Source organism: Caenorhabditis remanei, chromosome IV, assembly GCF_010183535.1.
Source record: "Caenorhabditis remanei strain PX506 chromosome IV, whole genome shotgun sequence".
Classification (NCBI taxonomy): Eukaryota; Metazoa; Nematoda; class Chromadorea; order Rhabditida; family Rhabditidae; genus Caenorhabditis; species Caenorhabditis remanei.
In genome coordinates this window covers 25,181,454-25,199,984 of record NC_071331.1, presented here as the reverse complement: position 1 = coordinate 25,199,984, position 18,531 = coordinate 25,181,454, and the positions used below count along the sequence as shown (strand labels likewise).

General features: G+C 39.0%; 6 protein-coding genes across 6 annotated transcripts; 5 read left to right on the top strand and 1 right to left on the bottom strand.

Annotated features, from left to right (window-relative positions):
• Nucleotides 1-477: 477 nt before the first annotated feature.
• GCK72_016232 (uncharacterized protein) lies at nt 478-1,811 on the top strand (the record flags this gene model as incomplete). Its single annotated transcript, XM_003117276.2, has 3 exons — nt 478-560; nt 609-786; nt 831-1,811. The coding sequence occupies 3 exons, from the start codon at nt 478-480 to the stop codon at nt 1,809-1,811; spliced, it is 1,242 nt and encodes a 413-aa protein (XP_003117324.2).
• Nucleotides 1,812-2,017: 206 nt separating this feature from the next.
• On the top strand, nt 2,018-4,097 carry GCK72_016231 (uncharacterized protein; the record flags this gene model as incomplete). The annotated part of the gene is made up of 8 exons (XM_053731403.1): nt 2,018-2,064; nt 2,109-2,483; nt 2,535-2,672; nt 2,724-2,925; nt 2,973-3,150; nt 3,198-3,541; nt 3,587-3,889; nt 3,936-4,097. The coding sequence occupies 8 exons, from the start codon at nt 2,018-2,020 to the stop codon at nt 4,095-4,097; spliced, it is 1,749 nt and encodes a 582-aa protein (XP_053586175.1).
• A 308-nt stretch (nt 4,098-4,405) lies between these two features.
• GCK72_016230 (uncharacterized protein) lies at nt 4,406-7,215 on the top strand (the record flags this gene model as incomplete). The annotated part of the gene is made up of 7 exons (XM_053731402.1): nt 4,406-4,419; nt 4,465-4,848; nt 4,894-5,037; nt 5,890-6,272; nt 6,319-6,683; nt 6,733-7,023; nt 7,069-7,215. 7 exons carry the CDS (start codon nt 4,406-4,408, stop codon nt 7,213-7,215), a joined length of 1,728 nt encoding a protein of 575 aa, XP_053586174.1.
• Nucleotides 7,216-7,489: 274 nt separating this feature from the next.
• GCK72_016229 (uncharacterized protein) lies at nt 7,490-10,274 on the top strand (the record flags this gene model as incomplete). Its single annotated transcript, XM_003098834.2, has 5 exons — nt 7,490-7,707; nt 7,764-9,194; nt 9,238-9,760; nt 9,809-10,094; nt 10,141-10,274. The coding sequence occupies 5 exons, from the start codon at nt 7,490-7,492 to the stop codon at nt 10,272-10,274; spliced, it is 2,592 nt and encodes an 863-aa protein (XP_003098882.2).
• Nucleotides 10,275-10,460: 186 nt separating this feature from the next.
• GCK72_016228 (uncharacterized protein) lies at nt 10,461-11,201 on the top strand (the record flags this gene model as incomplete). Its single annotated transcript, XM_003116975.2, has 3 exons — nt 10,461-10,664; nt 10,714-10,880; nt 10,928-11,201. The coding sequence occupies 3 exons, from the start codon at nt 10,461-10,463 to the stop codon at nt 11,199-11,201; spliced, it is 645 nt and encodes a 214-aa protein (XP_003117023.2).
• Nucleotides 11,202-11,455: 254 nt separating this feature from the next.
• On the bottom strand, nt 11,456-12,346 carry GCK72_016227 (uncharacterized protein; the record flags this gene model as incomplete). Its single annotated transcript, XM_003098833.1, has 5 exons — nt 11,456-11,502; nt 11,550-11,739; nt 11,792-11,916; nt 11,966-12,020; nt 12,287-12,346. 5 exons carry the CDS (start codon nt 12,344-12,346, stop codon nt 11,456-11,458), a joined length of 477 nt encoding a protein of 158 aa, XP_003098881.1.
• Between the last annotated feature and the right edge of the window lie 6,185 nt (nt 12,347-18,531).

The following is an 18,531-nucleotide window of genomic DNA, read 5'->3' as shown; positions in this document are numbered from 1 at the left end:
GAGCATATGAGAAATGACCCCTAAGAGTATCAGTGAAATGCCCCCTAAGATTTAGTGACCCCTCTGAGTGAATGCCCAGAAAGAAAGCGAGGCCGATACGATTTACAACTACTATGTCAGCAAAAACTGGTTGGCATCGAAATCAGGTAAACATTCATTTCTTCCCCAATATATTCTCAACCTGCCAATTTTTCTAGCTAGAAGCGAGGAAGGAAGGAAACAACTCATGTATCTCAGTGCATTCAATCCATATTACTATGAGCGATTGTGCGCGTTCAATTGACTCCAAAACTATCATATTTGTTATTCTTTTCTTAGGTTTTTCTGTAGATTGTTTGTTATAAATAGAAAGCGAACATATGTGTTCAAGTACAGTGTTATGGATCCGCTTTTAAAACCTGTTTAAATTCAGGAAAATTTACTTCCAAATCTTTCTTCCAGATGTAGTTTATGAACACAGTAACTATTCAGACTTCGATGTTGAAGCTAAAACCGAAAATTTCGGCATTCACTCGGCTGTCCACCGAAGTTAGACAATCGTCACAATGGGTCAAGGCAAGGTAAGAAATGTTTATTGTTGAATAATTCTATAGATTTTCTTCATTCAGCGGATCATCAACCACGGATGACGTGAACATTGAGAAACTGTTCGTGGAAAAAAATGTGCAGAAGCTATTGACAGATTTGACGGATATCGATCTCGAACATAAAGTCTTCCGCCCCAGAAGAACATCTATTCAACAAAGATCACATTTCGCATTAATGACTGACGAGCGACTTGAAAAGGTCAGTTCATACTGAAAACGTAGTAGAAAACAACTTGATTTCAGACTCGTGAAAGAATGAGGGAAGAAGCTAGACGGTTCCTTCAATTCGTTCCAGTGAAAGAACCTCGTCAGGAAACCGTTCAAACATTGGCAAAAGATGCTGAGCTGAAAGATTTCGATACAAGCAAATTCGTTTTCACGGATATTACATTCGATGCCACTGATCAAGATCGTACAGTAGTTGTCAGAGAACCAGATGGAACTCTAAGAACTGCCAATCCAGAAGAGCATGATAGGATGAACAGGACGTATTATCAGAAACCTAACCGTCCAGTCAACCCACCACCGCTTTTTTCGGATCCTTATCTTCAACAGGCTCTTGATAAGAACGAACATGAGTTTGTACTCGATTGGTCGTGCTGGTTTTATGAACCCGATGACCCAGCTTTTGTCCGTTTGAGTCAACTCATTTTTGATAGAATAAATGAAACTAACAAGTTCCATGTGATCACTTCAACTCGACATTTTGGATCGTTCGTGTTCTACTTGGCTCTAAATGACAACATTCCAAAGCTTCTTAACTACTTTGGCAGCTTCGGCCGGTTATCATATTGTGCCAATCTTATTCGACTCCAAAAGGCAGTGAAACCAGATTGGAGAGTTACTATTGCTCAAGGGGATTCCGAAGAAAAAATTGTGAAAGATTTTATAAAGCAGAACGCTCGTTTCCGGGATCAGATCGGCGATTTGTTAAATTTCATCAACAACGGAAAAGTGAAACAAGATCAAGATTTGGAAAAACAAACGTTCGGAGTTAGAGAACGAGTTGGAAGAATGGACAGGAGAAAAGCACGTATTACATCAGCTAATGTTCGTGGTGTTGAAGGACCATTGGCCGAGTTGAGTGAAGAGTATCCCGTGAAAGTGGTAAAAAGTGAAGGTAGTGGGGAAAGAGATGCGGTTGAGAAGAAAGACGAAGGACGAGGAAAAGGAAGATGGAGAAGTCGAGATCAAAATTCAAAAGAAGATAAGAAGAAGGATTGAAGGAGCGATATTCTCCAAATCTTTGTACTTATTAGAATAGTTGTTTTTTCTGTTTTTTTTTCTGTTGTTTATAAACTTCTATAGGTTTTCTCTGTCTTTAATAATTCACTATCCATCCATGGTTTATTTCCAATGTGGATTTTTATTCAACGCAGTTCATAGTCGTTGCAGAGATTTTTTAAGGTGAAGGATAAAGAAAACCAACAATGACCACGAGACAAAGGAGAGGAGGCACAGCTAAAACCTCAATAAGGTTTGGGATTATTTAAACAGATGATTTTTAAAAACAATTTTCAGTGAAAAAGAACCGGCTGAATCTGGCGGAGACATCAAAACCGAATGTCTTGATAATTACCGTTGTCCCATGTTTTTGGCGTTATTTCTCGTTCGCTTGTTGGGAGCGTGTAGTCAGATTATCAACGACTGTGATGAAGTTTACAACTATTGGGAGCCCTTGCATTTGTTCCTTTACGAAGAAGGATTCCAAACATGGGAATATTCTCCAATTTATGCCATAAGATCATACTTCTACATCTACCTTCATTATATTCCTATCGTTTGTTTGGATCACACAAGATTTTCAAAAGCTACCGTCTTCTTATTAGTCCGTGGATTTCTAGCAATCTTCTGTTGTCTGGGAGAATTATATGCTTACAAAGCTATTGCCAAAAAGTAATACTTCAAATAACGGAGTTTTGAAAGTAATTTCTATTTTAGATTCAGCATCAGGACTGGGAGAGTCTTCTTCATTTTCACCATGTTTTCATCTGGAGTATTCCAAGCAAGCCCTGCATTTTTGCCATCGTCTTTTTGTATGACTCTTACTTACTTTACACTTGGAGCGTTTCTGAACGAGAGATGGTACTCAAACTTTTATTTTTACTGACCACTTATAAATTTTAAAAATTACAGGACCCTTGGCATATTTTGTGTCGCATTTTCCACTTTGGTTGGCTGGCCATTCGTTGCTGTTCTCGGATTACCATTTGTCGTGTTCATGCTCTACGTTAAAGACTTGAAGTTCGAGTTCATTGTTACTTCTCTTCTGATAGGATCGAGTACTGCCCTTGTTCAATTCTTAACTGACTCTTATTATTTCGGGAAACCAGTTGTTGTGAGTTTTAATACTACTTTAATACACAATGATTGGTATTATTTCAGGCATCGTTGAACATTGTCCTCTACAACGTATTGAGTGGTCCGGGACCGTCATTGTACGGAGAAGAATCTATCATATTTTATATCAAGAATCTGATTCTCAACTGGAATGTCGCTATTTTTGCTTTTTTCGCAGGCGTACCACTCTCCTTCATTGCAATTCGAAAAGCATTAAAAGAAGGTATCATCATTCAAATTTCATAATAAAACTTTCTGAGTTTTTTATAGGAAAATTGCCTACCTTCCTCGAAGCCAATACACCAGTCGTTCTGTTAGCAGTGACTGCAGCCTTATGGATGGTGATTTTCGGAGCACAAGCACACAAAGAAGAACGATTCTTATTCCCCATCTATCCACTGATCGCTTTCATAGCCGCAATTGTTTGTGAGCATGTTTACGACCAGTGGCTCAATCGTATTTCATTCAAAAATCTCTTGATCTGCTTCTTCTTTGGGAGTTTCGTACTGCTCTCTGCGTCCAGATCCTTCTCAGTTTACCGAAACTATAGCGGACATGTTAATATCTACAGTTCTCTAAACGAAGAACTGGGTAATACCGAGTTTTCAAGTGACGTCAGTTTTTGATTAATTTGAGTCATTTCCATTAATGAGTTGCAGACTGTTAACAGGGTTTGCGTTGGAAAAGAGTGGCACCGATTCCCCTCTTCATTCTTCATTCCGAAAATGGACAATTCCGGACGGAAAGTTGAGTTCCACTTTTTGCAAAGTGAATTTCGTGGACTTCTCCCAAAACCATTCAAACGAGGCTATAGTCGTATTGATTCAACCAGACACGAGCCTACAGAAATGAACAATTTGAATAAAGAAGAGGTCTCAAGATACGTTGATTTGGATTCCTGTAACTATGTGATCGACGTGGATATGCCATCTACTGAGTTTGAGCCTAATTTTAGAAACATGGTAAACTATTTCAAAGTTTTCCATAATTAGAAACTTTTTTTTTCAGTCAGACAAGTGGATGGTTTCAGCCTCACACCCATTCATCGATGTATCTAAGTCTAGCGGGTTCGCCGGATTGTTGAGTGCTTTCTACATTCCATATTTTTCGGAAAAAGTCAACAAGATGACTACGTATACGCTCTATCGAAGAATTATCATCGAGAAATGATCATCGGAAAATGCTTCATTAATTTGAGTGACTAACTCTAACATTGCCGTGTTGCGCACTATTATTTATACCGATGGGGTTTTACTTTGTATACGTGTTTTTGTATTTTGATTTTTCGGGTTAAGTTAATACCAATGATGTACGTTTTTATGTGACTATATTATCTTGCTTCATTCAAATCTAAACCTTTGATTGATGTTCGTTTAATTGACTTCGTTTCATTGTGGTTTGATACCATATGTACTTTCACCTTTTAGAACTCATTTTGCAACCAAATCTTTCCAGGGATAGAACTTCCATTCCAAGCTATGTCAAACGTCAAGTTAGTTATGCAATGTTAACCGAAATTTCAACCTTTTTGTTCCAGAAAACGTCCCGCCAAACTCTATCATCCGGAAAACGTACCCGACGATGACTGGCAACCTTCTGCAGGTGTTGTGATTAAATTACTTCTTTCGGTTCGAATTTCTGCTGCTCTCTGGTCCAGTATCGACACCAAGACTGAAGTCTTCGGTTTTTATGAGGGATTGCATCGCTTGCTCTACGGAGACGGATTCAACACATGGGAGTTGCTTGATAACACAAACTACTACTGCCGTGTTTTTCTAATCTGGATCTATTCAATTCCTGCTAGCATTTTTGTCAATTGCTTCGGTGATTCAAAAATCGTCGTCTTCACTTGTGTTCGCTTGATGACGGGACTGCTTTGTCTTTTGGGAGAGTACTATGCCTTCTATGCTATCAGTAAAAGGTATTTTGAAAATATGTCGATTACTACAGTATTCCTTTTTTTCAGAATCAACGTAGCGACTGGACGATACTTTCTTTTATTTACCATTCTGTCTCCTGGAATGTTTCATGCTAGTGTCACGTTCTCGGATCTCTCCTTCACTATGATATGTACATTTTACTTTATCGCAGCTTTTCTGGACGAACAATGGTAATTTTTTAAACTTGGTTTGGAGACTCGTTCTCTGATCTCCTCGATTATTCTAAAAGGGGAACGTGTGTATGTTGGTTGATTAACCAAGTTTCTGACTACAATGTGTGTTTGTATTATGGAACAGGCCTAGTTGATCTGAACTTAGAAAGTATATGATGCGTCCACTAACGTTGACTTATGGATGTTCGTTCATTGTAACGTTTCGTCAATCACTGAAGGTGTTTTTCAAGATTTCTCTGCCGAAACTCTAGTTCTGAATTGACAAAACTTATGTGTCTTTAATTCATCTATCTTCGCTCCAATGTAGTTTTCCGTTTTAATAGAGAACAGTCCATAATATCCTTCATACAATAGTTTTCAGTACACTTGTCATTTGACGGGCCGGGCCGAGGGAAAGATTTTGCCGGCCCGGTCGGCCCGAGTGGATTTTCTTTTTGAATTTTATTATCGAAATAAAAAAGTTCCGACATTTTTTCCTCGTCGGTGTTTGCGGACTCAAGCCAAAATTATCAAATTTTGGCTTGAGTCCGCAAACACCGAGGGGGAAAAAATGTCGGAACTTTTTTGTTGCGACAATAACACCCCAAAAATAATTTTCGAGTACTTTTTTATCTCACTATAAAACTTATTAAAATCGTCAATTTACTCGAATTTTAGCTCTAAACGCCACAAATACTCCTTCTTTAAAAATTACTGCTGAAAAAAAAATGTTCGGGAAAAAATCTCTTCACTCGGGACGGTGAAAATTTGGAAATCGGTTCAGCCCGGTCCGGCCCGAGACAAGTATGATTTTCAGAAGCATTATTGTGCCTAATGAGATGCAAATGAATCGAACATTAATAATTTCAGGGTGGTTTGTATCATTTCACTATTGCTGGCGGTTTTTTTCGGAACACCGTTTATCTTCGTGCTAGGCGTGGTTCTCACTCATGCTACTGCCCTGAAGAAGGAGATTTTCAAGTGGACGGCAGTCTTTATGTGTCTTTGTGTGCCCTTCTGTTTTGTGAGGCTACGAGTAGTAGCGTCTCAACTAAGAACACTTCCTGAATATGAAGCTCCTCTCGGCCACAATAATACTGGATATGAACATGCGACAATCAACCCTTACAAGGAAAACCTCTTTTTCAACTGGAACTTTGCCATATTCTATGCATTCGTTGGATTTGTTCTATCTTACAAGACATTCACAAAATTTCGGCTTCCATCAAATTATGAGAAACGACTGTTCCTCCGTATGTTTTTCTGTTCGATTCTTCGATAATCCATTTCTTTTTTCAGCTAAAGACCGCAATCTTTTAATCGACTATCTTCCTATTCTTCATTGTGCATTCATTGTCTTTATGTGGTCTTTAGTTTTCGGATTGCCTTCAACGGAAGAAGAACATATCGCGTTTCCAATGTACCCCTTCATCTCCCTTTTCGCTGCTCTCGCAGCTGATTCCATGCTTCGACTGTTTTTTGACAAAACAAAAAAGCTTGAGAATAATATGTATAAGAACATGTTATATTCTTCCATTGGACTGTTCGCCCTTTTTTCTGTTATGAGGGCTTTTTCTGTATATCACAGTTATGGATCCCATGTCGAAATTTACAAAGGATTGCACCAAGAACTAAACGCACACGAAGAATTCGATAGATTCAATGTGAGTATTTTATACAGTTGATTGAACCATTCAGAGTTCACATTTTCAGGATCCTATCACATTGTGCATTGGCAAAGAATGGCAGTATTTCCCTTCGTCTTTCTTCCTCCCCGAACGTGTATATGATGGAAAGCTGAATCCACGCAAGTTCCAGATGCGTTTTCTGCAAAGTTCATATAATTGCTCACTTCAAACAAAGTACGCAGTTGTAAACAATACGACCGACACCTCCATTGATGAGAATAGACGTCCCACAATAAGCAACAGCTTGGAATTCTGTGATTACGTCATTGACATGGATATGCCTGCCACAGAAAAGGAACCGAACTTCGGAAACATGGTGAGAAGCAGTTAGAACTTTGTTCAAAACTTGTTACTTTTTTAGCCAGAAAAATGGAAACCAATCCTATCTTTAACGGTTATTGATGCGAATCAATCGGATATGTTCTTCAAAAATTTCTATCTCCCCGTCTTTGCCGGAACTCTCAATAAATACACGACGTGCACTCTCTACCGGAAAAAGATCACATAATTCTCGAAATCTTCTCATTTCTTTTTGAATCTCATATGTTTTTCTTTCTCTACTCAACTTGTGTCATAACTTATCCAGCTTTATATGTTGATTACGGTTGCTATCTAGTTGTTCATTGCGGGTGGTTTTATTTATGTATTCTTGAAATAAATGTTAATTTTGGCGACTAAAAATTGTTTTGTAAAACATTTTGGACGCATCTTGCGGTTTTTCAACTGCTAAAAATATCTGTAAAAATAAGGAGCCGACAAACTGGCAGTGTCTCATTTCCAGAATGTCAAACTTAAAAGAGGAAGATGTTCAAGACAAAGAAATGATAAGGCAGAGAACGTTGAACATGAGGAAGCGGGTTGAGGAAATAATGCGAAATGGAGCTACATTAGTACGGGAATCTAATGGACTTCCGAAGGCTGGAGCTGACTTTGAGCTCTACAATTCATTTCCAACATTCAACGCGTTCATGAAACGATCTGAGGAGCGTTTAAACGCTTTGTAAGTTTCACTTGTTAGACAAATTCATTTTAATTTTATTCTCTTTATATTTTCAGAATGGGAAAAGTTACAAATTCAATCGGTTGTGCAATGAGGGTTCCAGATGTCGGTGCGAGCGTGGAGCACTACACGGAATGCGTGATTGAGGCTCAAGACAACATAGCAGAGCGAGTTGCCACTCTTCACGAAGCACTTAAGAAAGCTGAAAAAGATGAAATAGTTAAAGTTCCGGAGTTCATCACGAAAGCAGGTCCAACAAACAATAAAACTGAAGCTGAAATATCAGAGGCAATGAAGACATTCTCGGCTAACATTGGTACTGTATTGGCTGCAAAGTTCAGAGAGAGAAGAGAAGAGGCTGCTCAGATGATTGTTCATGAAAAGCCACAGAAGACATATAACATCATTGCGGATAACTCGGTGGCTCCATTCGTATCCAGATTGACCGTGAAGCATCATGCCATTGAGAAAAGAAGCGGGATTGTTGTAGTGGACGACGATGAATCAGGAAGAATAGGTTGGACAAACGCCGAAGCAGAAACAGAAGAGGAGCATCCATACATCGCTGAAATTTTGAATTTCAAAGTTCCTGAGTCCCAACTGGAATCCGCGGAGCCAAAAAAGTTCAATGCGTTGAAAAACACTCAATTGACAATGGTGGACACAAAGGAAAAGTTAGAAGCTCTGAAAGACACATTGAATAGTGTGACGGAGTTTTCTGTCGATTTGGAACATCATGAAATGCGAACATATCTCGGGCTCACTTGTCTTATCCAAATATCTACAAGAGACGAGGATTTCATCATTGATCCATTTCCTATGTGGGATTGTATCGGAATTCTCAACGAACCGTTCACTAACCCGAAAATCCTCAAAGTTTTTCATGGAGCTGACAATGACGTACTGTGGTTGCAGCGGGATTTTGGAATCCACATTGTCAATTTATTCGATACTTATGTTGCAATGAAAAAGCTAAAGTATCCGAAATTCAGTCTTGCTTACCTCGCTTTCCGTTTCGCTGACGTTATTCTAGACAAGCAATATCAATTGGCGGATTGGAGAGCAAGACCTCTCAGAAATGCGATGATTAACTATGCCAGAGAAGACACTCATTATTTACTCTACTCTTATGATATGCTTCGGGAACAGCTTCTGAAACAAGACAAAAAGGATTTGAATGTTGTGTACTCCGAATGCAATGATCTATGTGTTCGAGTGTACAAGAAACCCGTTTTCAAACCGAAAGGATATCTGACGGATCTCAAACTTCGTTTCACCTTCAACAGTCGACAGGATCATGCTCTCACTAGTCTTTACAAATGGAGAGATGTTGTTGCCCGGCAAGAAGATGAGAGTCCTCAGTTTGTTCTTCCAAATCACATGCTCTTAGCTCTGGCGGAACAACTTCCGAGAGATGTTGGAGGAATTTACGCTTGTTGCAATCCACTTCCGCATTTCGTGAAAAAACTTGCTGGACAAATTCTCAAGTAAGTTTTATGAACACCGTTAGTTTCAACAATATTTTTTCAGAATCATTGTTGAAGCAAGAGAAGTGAAACTGGAGAAAGTGAAAGTAACTGCTAAAGAGAATAATGATGCACAGGAGGCGAGAGGTGTGATGAACGATTCCATGGATCACATCACATCGATTCTGAAATCGAAGATTGATTTTACACACACAAAATTCGATGAAGAACGTGGAGAAATTCATATAGACAAAACTGAAGAGAGCAGTGATGTTTTGCGAAAAGACGAACTGCAGTCACTGATATCCGTCCTTCTGTCATCATCGATTCCTAGTACAGAAGCGATGGTTGTGGTTGAGAAAGGGAAAAAGGGTGATGTTAAGAAAATCAAGAAATTAGTAGATGAGCTCGACAAATTTGTAACACCTTTCGAATGCTATCAGATGATGATGATCACAAAACAAAAACAAGAAGAAGAGGAAAGAAAAGAAGCAGAAAGAAAACGACTAGAAGAAGGTGACAAACCGAAGACTTTGTTTTCTCATCATGATGCGGTTGTTGTCAGGAAGCCACAGTTTGATTCAAAGGTGTGGCAGTAGTTCTCATCGTAAAACGTGCATTTCATTCTTTTTCAGCTTCTGAATGTCGACACCGTGAAAGTTGGAGATTCGGATGACACGCAGCAGCAGAGAGACTCAACGATGGAACAAGACAAGGAGCCACCAGTTTTCGATCCTTCTCGTTTCTCAGACGATCAACTTATGTCAAAGAAAGCTATGAAACGAAAGAGAGAACATGCCAAAAGAAACATAGATGTATCTGTAGTTCTTGGAGAATCGTCTAGTTCTGATCCGAAGAAGCAAAAAACTGATGCCGAACTCGAGGAGTTTAACTATGAAGAAGCGGATAGTAGTGCTTTCGGTAAGGCACGTGTGTTGTATTATCGGTATCAACATAAAAGTTTCAGAAAAACCAGTCAAAGATAACAACGCCGAGTTTGATCCTTTCCATCAAAAATACCGTTTGAAGAACAAGTCAAAGACGAATAAGTCGATGAAAAAGTCATCGAATCGTTCGGGAACAATCAACTACAAAAAATGATTGTCTTTAGACTTGTTGATGTCTCTATTGTTATTTTTACTTTTGTTGTGTTGTTTTGAAATGAAATTTGCTTAATAATCCACACTGATGTATGTAAATTTTATATATTTTCTGGTTTTTTACAACCATTGATTATCACATTCTCACTGTTTGTCTCCTCCCTATTTTATAAATAGAAAGTTATAGATGGCTGGAAGATTACGAGAGATGAGATGTGAACTGTCATTTCTAAAAAATGCAGACGGTTCAGCATGTTTCTCACAAGGATCCACGTGTATTTGGGCGTCGTGTAGCGGTCCTGGAGACGGTCACGCCTCGAAGGCAAACGAAGAAGCAATGACGCTGGATATTAGTTACAGAGCTAATTATGGAGACAATAAGTTCAGTGTGGTAAGGAATGGACAAGAAAGAAAGAGCAGACTGATCCTTGTCGTTTCAGCTGAACAACATCATTCAATCAACAATATCAAAAGCTATAAATCTCGAGTTATTCCCGCACACAACGATTGCCGTCACAATTCATGGGATTCAAGATGATGGTAGCATTGGAGCAGTAGCTATCAATGGAGCGTGCTTTGCTCTTCTTGACAATGGAATGCCATTCGAGTAAGTATGCTCAACAATAATTTCTCTCAACTGTCCTTCTTTTTCAGAGCGGTTTTCTGTGGGGTTCTTGTAGTCCGATTGAAAGACGAGCTCATTATTGATCCGACGACAAAACAAGAAGCTTCTTCTACCGGAAGAGTTTTGTTTGCTGTGTGTAATGGAGCCGATGGACATCCTGAAGTATGCTCGATGGATGCGATTGGACAATGGGATTTCAATCAATTGGAAGCTGCGTGGAGTCTAGCACAGCCGTCCGCAACTGCGATTTTCGAATTCTACAGAAGCGTTATGCAAAGAAAACATTCCATTGATGAGCATTAATCTTTTCAATATTTAACTTTCCTTGTTGATTTTGTTTTGTTTTATTTATGAATTTCAGTTTCGAAGTGAGAATATCCTATCGTGAATGGTACCCCCAAAAAAGGAGATCGAAAGTTTATGGAAACCTTTTCGAACGTGAAGCTTTTGATTTACTTTGGATTGATGAGCATTCATCTTTTTTAAAGTATTGTATTTCTAGTTTTCCGAGTAAAAAAAATTTATTTGTGAATTTAAAAGATAGGTAAAACATCAGATTAAGCTTCGGATCCATAGTTTGAATACTCGTACACACCAGACGGATCTGAAAATGTACAAGTAATAAGAAGCAGAAGACATTGATCCACGTACTCAAATGATGAGATCCATTATTCCATCTTCGAATATTCACAACGAGATTGGACACGTGGATCAGTGCACTTATGAAACAAATGACAGCAACAACCATAAATCCGAAATCATCTGTCACTTCCTCGCTACTGATGGAGATGGCCATTGAGATGACGTAGAAGATTAAACCGAGAATTGATCCAACACATTCCTGAATCAGTTTTAGAACTCCAAAATGAATTTATCATATTTATCAAACGTACAATAGCAGCATACGGTAACATTCGGATTGCCATAACAGAAACATCGTATTCTTTGAGTAAAACGGCAATTGTGCATATGTCGAATACGATAGAGCATCCGATTGTGAACCAAATTACAGACATTCCTGAATGAAATAATATGAGAAGTTGAAATAGAAAACGAAAGAAAGAAACCTGGAGGTCTGAATTTGATGGTTCCGAGATAGACGAGGAGAGATAGCGAAGTTAGCTGAAATTTGAAGATTTTTAAACTATTGTTCCTTTTGTTTCCTCCTATTTTTAGAAATTCTCAGACCTAGTTGATTTTTGAGTTAACACGATTATGATTGTTTTGTTAAATATTACCTTTTTTGAACGGAACTCTCACTATAATTCTCTTTTTTTCGATTTTACAAAACTATTTTTACAAGTCACATGACCGAATTACACTTTTTCGAACAGCTCTAAATGATCAATAACCTAAATTTCGATCCATTTTGGAATAACTAAACTCACCAATGACATAACCTTCACAAGTTCTGGAAGTTTCTTGAACCGAGACACATTCAGTGGCATGTTTACAGCTGGAAGAAAAATGGACTGTATTAATTAGAAATCGGGAACCAAAAAGAGAAAAACGAGTCGCTTATATTCTGTTTTCGGTTACTGCATTGTGTCATTCTTATCATTGGTTTCTTCTCGTGTCGTACTGATAACGTATTGATGCTCTAGGGCTCTCCAATAGGTTTAAACAATTCATTCAACAATACATTTGAAAAGATCAGAAGAAAAAAGAAGGAGAAAAGAAGAGAAGAAGATGATTCATTTATGCAATTGAGGTACCATCATTGTCGTAATCTGAATTAGTTGGACGACCTGGAAACAATGTATTTTTTGAAAATTAATTAAAGAGATGGAGATAGTTCAAACCTGGGAAATGGATATCGTGTTTCATTTTTGGAAATGATTTCACAACACACATTATTCGCACACCGAATATCAGGAAACAGAAGAACTGGAAAAGGGGAGATTTTATGAACGAATTGTTGTCGGAAATGAGAACAAATCTTCTCCACTAAACAAGGATCAGAAGCTGTACTGGAACTTAAACGCATATAAAAATCTCTACATTCAGACTGAAAAATATAAGTGTTTTTAAATTGAACAGTAAGCCCGGAAGTATTTTTGGGTTTTTTTAATATCTGTCATTGTTGGCCCATACTCCCAGGGGGCATTGGGACAGGGGGCATCGTGCTCATAGAGGGCATTCACTCAGAGGGGTCACTAAATCTTAGGGGGCATTTCACTGATACTCTTAGGGGTCATTTCTCATATGCTCATAGGGGACATTGACCCTCATTCTCAGAGGGGTCATCGAAATTCTCAGAGGGGGCATCAATATTTTCAGAAGAGGAATCAGCTTTCTCAGAAGTGTCATCAGAAAAATTGCTATAAAAGTTGAATAAGGTTAGTTTTCGATAATTTGATGGCCAGATAAACTTGATTTAGCGTGCTTTGAGAAATTTGGCAGAAACTCAATGACAAGAAAGACTCATCGACTTCACATTTGTTTTAGCCCAATGATGTGACGCTAGATATTAGAGATTCTGAAATGCCATCAAAAATCATTCACAACATTCCCCATCTTTCTAATATGTCAGAAATGCCGCGAGCTTTTAATCTATGAAAAGTATTTCGAAATGCTCTACAGGTCACAAATAAATTATAACTAGTGTCGTTTTGAATACAGTTGAAAAAAGAGACTGAGACTTGAAGTTTTTAGTTAGATAAACAATTTAAATTTTGAGACAATTAGTGAGGCTGTGGCACATGCTCAAAGCTGACTGCTTTTTAACTAAAAACTGCGAGTATCGCGTTCTTTTTGGAGAGTACTGTAGATATAGTCAATGAGAGATTGTCAATGATGAGTAGGCCCATAATCCAGGGGTACATCCAAAAAGGGTACATCGTGATCATAGGGTACCTTGAATCAGAGGGCACACTGGATCATAGGGTACATCTAGGAGGTGTTATCATAGGGCACATCTTACATGCAATCAAAGGGTACATCGGTGTAATGATCAAAGGGTACATCAGTTATGTTCATAGGGTACACTCACTCTACATTCAGAAAACATTGCCTTTTCAAATTAAGGATCCCTTTTTTTTCTGGGATAATGTACTCAATATATTGCGTACTCTTCTACCTTCTTCCCAACTATCCTTTTCTAGATATTTCTTTCTGTTTTTTGTCCCAGTCATTTCTTCCTATTTTATTCCTTCTCTCAATGTGTTTATCTTCTCCATGTGTTTACTCACGCGCTTCTGTCAGTAAACTGCATCAGAAGCGGGAACCGTTCCCTTCTTCGGCGTGAGGATCAGGTTACCTCTTTTGAGATCTGGAGAGCAGTCCCCGAACAATAGTCCGAGGTACTTTGAGTTGAACAGGTGGTTTTCAAAAGTTGGACAGGTGGTTGGGAGGTTTTTCGAAAAAAAAAGCAAAATTCGTGAAAAAAGGAAACATTTTTGAACACCTGCTCACCTCCACTCTTCAAAAATTTTGACTTGGACACATGGTTAGTCCGGAGCTCCGGACTGGTTTGGGGGACTGTCTGGAGAGGATCGTTTGGTTCCCTTCACTTTCTTTACTTTGTTATTTTTGGTGTTGTTGTAGATAAAGTTATTAATTAGCACACAACTCTTTCTTTCCAAACGCAAAAACAAAATGAGAGAACCCTCCGCCTTCCTCCATTTTTCTTCAGATACGCGTAGTGTCAAGGAAGCGCATTATTACGAAAACAAGTTAGCGCGATGTTCTCTGTAAAACTTATATCATCGCAGAACGATGGTAGCGAACATTGAGAAGTGGAGAACAAGTTGATTTATTTAAAATATTTATTAATTTTTATAAAAAATTTAAAGTAGATTTCGAAATGAGCAGGAAGCGAAGAAGTAGTGACTGAACAGGAAGGGACGAGAGCAGGCTGACAGCCGAAGAGAGTGACGACGAAGAGAATGATCTGAAAATTACGATTACAAAGTGAACTGATTCAAATTACTTAGCTGATTAATCTTGAAACGTCGAAATAAGAAAGTAGAGAGAGAAGAAGAAAAGTGAATACAGGGCGAGAAGAGGGTAACCGCTGACTCAACAGGAAGGGACGAGACCAGGCTGACAGCCGAAGAGAGTGACGACGAAGAGAATGATCTGAAAATTACGATTACAAAGTGAACTGATTCAAATTACTTAGCTGATTAATCTTGAAACGTCGAAATAAGAAAGTAGAGAGAGAAGAAGAAAAGTGAATACAGGGCGAGAAGAGGGTAACCGCTGACTCAACAGGAAGGGACGAGAGCAGGCTGACAGCCGAAGAGAGTGACGACGAAGAGAATGATCTGAAAATTACGATTACAAAGTGAACGGATTCAAATTACTTAGCTGATTAATCTTGAAACGTCGAAATAAGAAAGTAGAGAGAGAAGAAGAAAAGTGAATACAGGGCGAGAAGAGGGTAACCGCTGACTCAACAGGAAGGGACGAGAGCAGGCTGACAGCCGAAGAGAGTGACGACGAAGAGAATGATCTGAAAATTACGATTACAAAGTGAACTGATTCAAATTACTTAGCTGATTAATCTTGAAACGTCGAAATAAGAAAGTAGAGAGAGAAGAAGAAAAGTGAATACAGGGCGAGAAGAGGGTAACCGCTGACTCAACAGGAAGGGACGAGACCAGGCTGACAGCCGAAGAGAGTGACGACGAAGAGAATGATCTGAAAATTACGATTACAAAGTGAACTGATTCAAATTACTTAGCTGATTAATCTTGAAACGTCGAAATAAGAAAGTAGAGAGAGAAGAAGAAAAGTGAATACAGGGCGAGAAGAGGGTAACCGCTGACTCAACAGGAAGGGACGAGAGCAGGCTGACAGCCGAAGAGAGTGACGACGAAGAGAATGATCTGAAAATTACGATTACAAAGTGAACTGATTCAAATTACTTAGCTGATTAATCTTGAAACGTCGAAATAAGAAAGTAGAGAGAGAAGAAGAAAAGTGAATACAGGGCGAGAAGAGGGTAACCGCTGACTCAACAGGAAGGGACGAGACCAGGCTGACAGCCGAAGAGAGTGACGACGAAGAGAATGATCTGAAAATTACGATTACAAAGTGAACTGATTCAAATTACTTAGCTGATTAATCTTGAAACGTCGAAATAAGAAAGTAGAGAGAGAAGAAGAAAAGTGAATACAGGGCGAGAAGAGGGTAACCGCTGACTCAACAGGAAGGGACGAGAGCAGGCTGACAGCCGAAGAGAGTGACGACGAAGAGAATGATCTGAAAATTACGATTACAAAGTGAACTGATTCAAATTACTTAGCTGATTAATCTTGAAACGTCGAAATAAGAAAGTAGAGAGAGAAGAAGAAAAGTGAATACAGGGCGAGAAGAGGGTAACCGCTGACTCAACAGGAAGGGACGAGACCAGGCTGACAGCCGAAGAGAGTGACGACGAAGAGAATGATCTGAAAATTACGATTACAAAGTGAACTGATTCAAATTACTTAGCTGATTAATCTTGAAACGTCGAAATAAGAAAGTAGAGAGAGAAGAAGAAAAGTGAATACAGGGCGAGAAGAGGGTAACCGCTGACTCAACAGGAAGGGACGAGAGCAGGCTGACAGCCGAAGAGAGTGACGACGAAGAGAATGATCTGAAAATTACGATTACAAAGTGAACTGATTCAAATTACTTAGCTGATTAATCTTGAAACGTCGAAATAAGAAAGTAGAGAGAGAAGAAGAAAAGTGAATACAGGGCGAGAAGAGGGTAACCGCTGACTCAACAGGAAGGGACGAGACCAGGCTGACAGCCGAAGAGAGTGACGACGAAGAGAATGATCTGAAAATTACGATTACAAAGTGAACTGATTCAAATTACTTAGCTGATTAATCTTGAGACGTCGAAATAAGAAAGTAGAGAGAGAAGAAGAAAAGTGAATACAGGGCGAGAAGAGGGTAACCGCTGACTCAACAGGAAGGGACGAGAGCAGGCTGACAGCCGAAGAGAGTGACGACGAAGAGAATGATCTGAAAATTACGATTACAAAGTGAACTGATTCAAATTACTTAGCTGATTAATCTTGAGACGTCGAAATAAGAAAGTAGAGAGAGAAGAAGAAAAGTGAATACAGGGCGAGAAGAGGGTAACCGCTGACTCAACAGGAAGGGACGAGAGCAGGCTGACAGCCGAAGAGAGTGACGACGAAGAGAATGATCTGAAAATTACGATTACAAAGTGAACTGATTCAAATTACTTAGCTGATTAATCTTGAGACGTCGAAATAAGAAAGTAGAGAGAGAAGAAGAAAAGTGAATACAGGGCGAGAAGAGGGTAACCGCTGACTCAACAGGAAGGGACGAGAGCAGGCTGACAGCCGAAGAGAGTGACGACGAAGAGAATGATCTGAAAATTACGATTACAAAGTGAACTGATTCAAATTACTTAGCTGATTAATCTTGAAACGTCGAAATAAGAAAGTAGAGAGAGAAGAAGAAACGTGAATACAGGGCGAGAAGAGGGTAACCGCTGACTCAACAGGAAGGGACGAGAGCAGGCTGACAGCCGAAGAGAGTGACGACGAAGAGAATGATCTGAAAATTACGATTACAAAGTGAACTGATTCAAATTACTTAGCTGATTAATCTTGAGACGTCGAATTTGATATCCGACCGATCGGGAACGAGGAGAGAACCTGGAAAAATTATGAAATGACGATTCAAAATGGAAAAAGACGGTAATATACCAAAAAAGACGGAAATACACGGAAAAAGAGACTGAAATAACAGTAAGCCGATTAAATATATACTGAAATTAATACTTTTCGGTTGATAAAGAGGCATTTGCCAACAGATTCACCATCCCTCCACAATTTCTTCTAACTTTTCCTTGTTGAAAATGCGAAAAAAATCGCTCCTTTTCCATTCCAGATCCATCACACAACTTTTTTACGATATTTCTTCAAAACCCCTCACGTTTGCTTCTTCTGAACACTTTCGAAATCAAATTCTTTTCGAGATTATCATCCCCGTAAATCGTGACGAAGTAGGCGGTCTCGCCGCGAAGAGACGCTGCAGCGAAATGTTGGCTGAGTACTCAACGTTAATACACGTGCGTTTGGGCCGCCATTCAAAATTTTTCATTTTTGCGTCATTTTGCATGTTTCAGTTGGTTTTTTCTTTTTTTTTGTAAATTTTGCTGCTTTTTGATGAAAATTAAGCGCGTTTTGAAGATATTTAATCGGCTTACTGTTATTTCAGTCTCTTTTTCCGTGTATTTCCGTCTTTTTTGGTATATTACCGTCTTTTTCCATTTTGAATCGTAATTTCATAATTTTTCCAGGTTCTCTCCTCGTTCCCGATCGGTCGGATATCAAATTCGACGTTTCAAGATTAATCAGCTAAGTAATTTGAATCCGTTCACTTTGTAATCGTAATTTTCAGATCATTCTCTTCGTCGTCACTCTCTTCGGCTGTCAGCCTGCTCTCGTCCCTTCCTGTTGAGTCAGCGGTTACCCTCTTCTCGCCCTGTATTCACTTTTCTTCTTCTCTCTCTACTTTCTTATTTCGACGTTTCAAGATTAATCAGCTAAGTAATTTGAATCAGTTCACTTTGTAATCGTAATTTTCAGATCATTCTCTTCGTCGTCACTCTCTTCGGCTGTCAGCCTGCTCTCGTCCCTTCCTGTTCAGTCACTACTTCT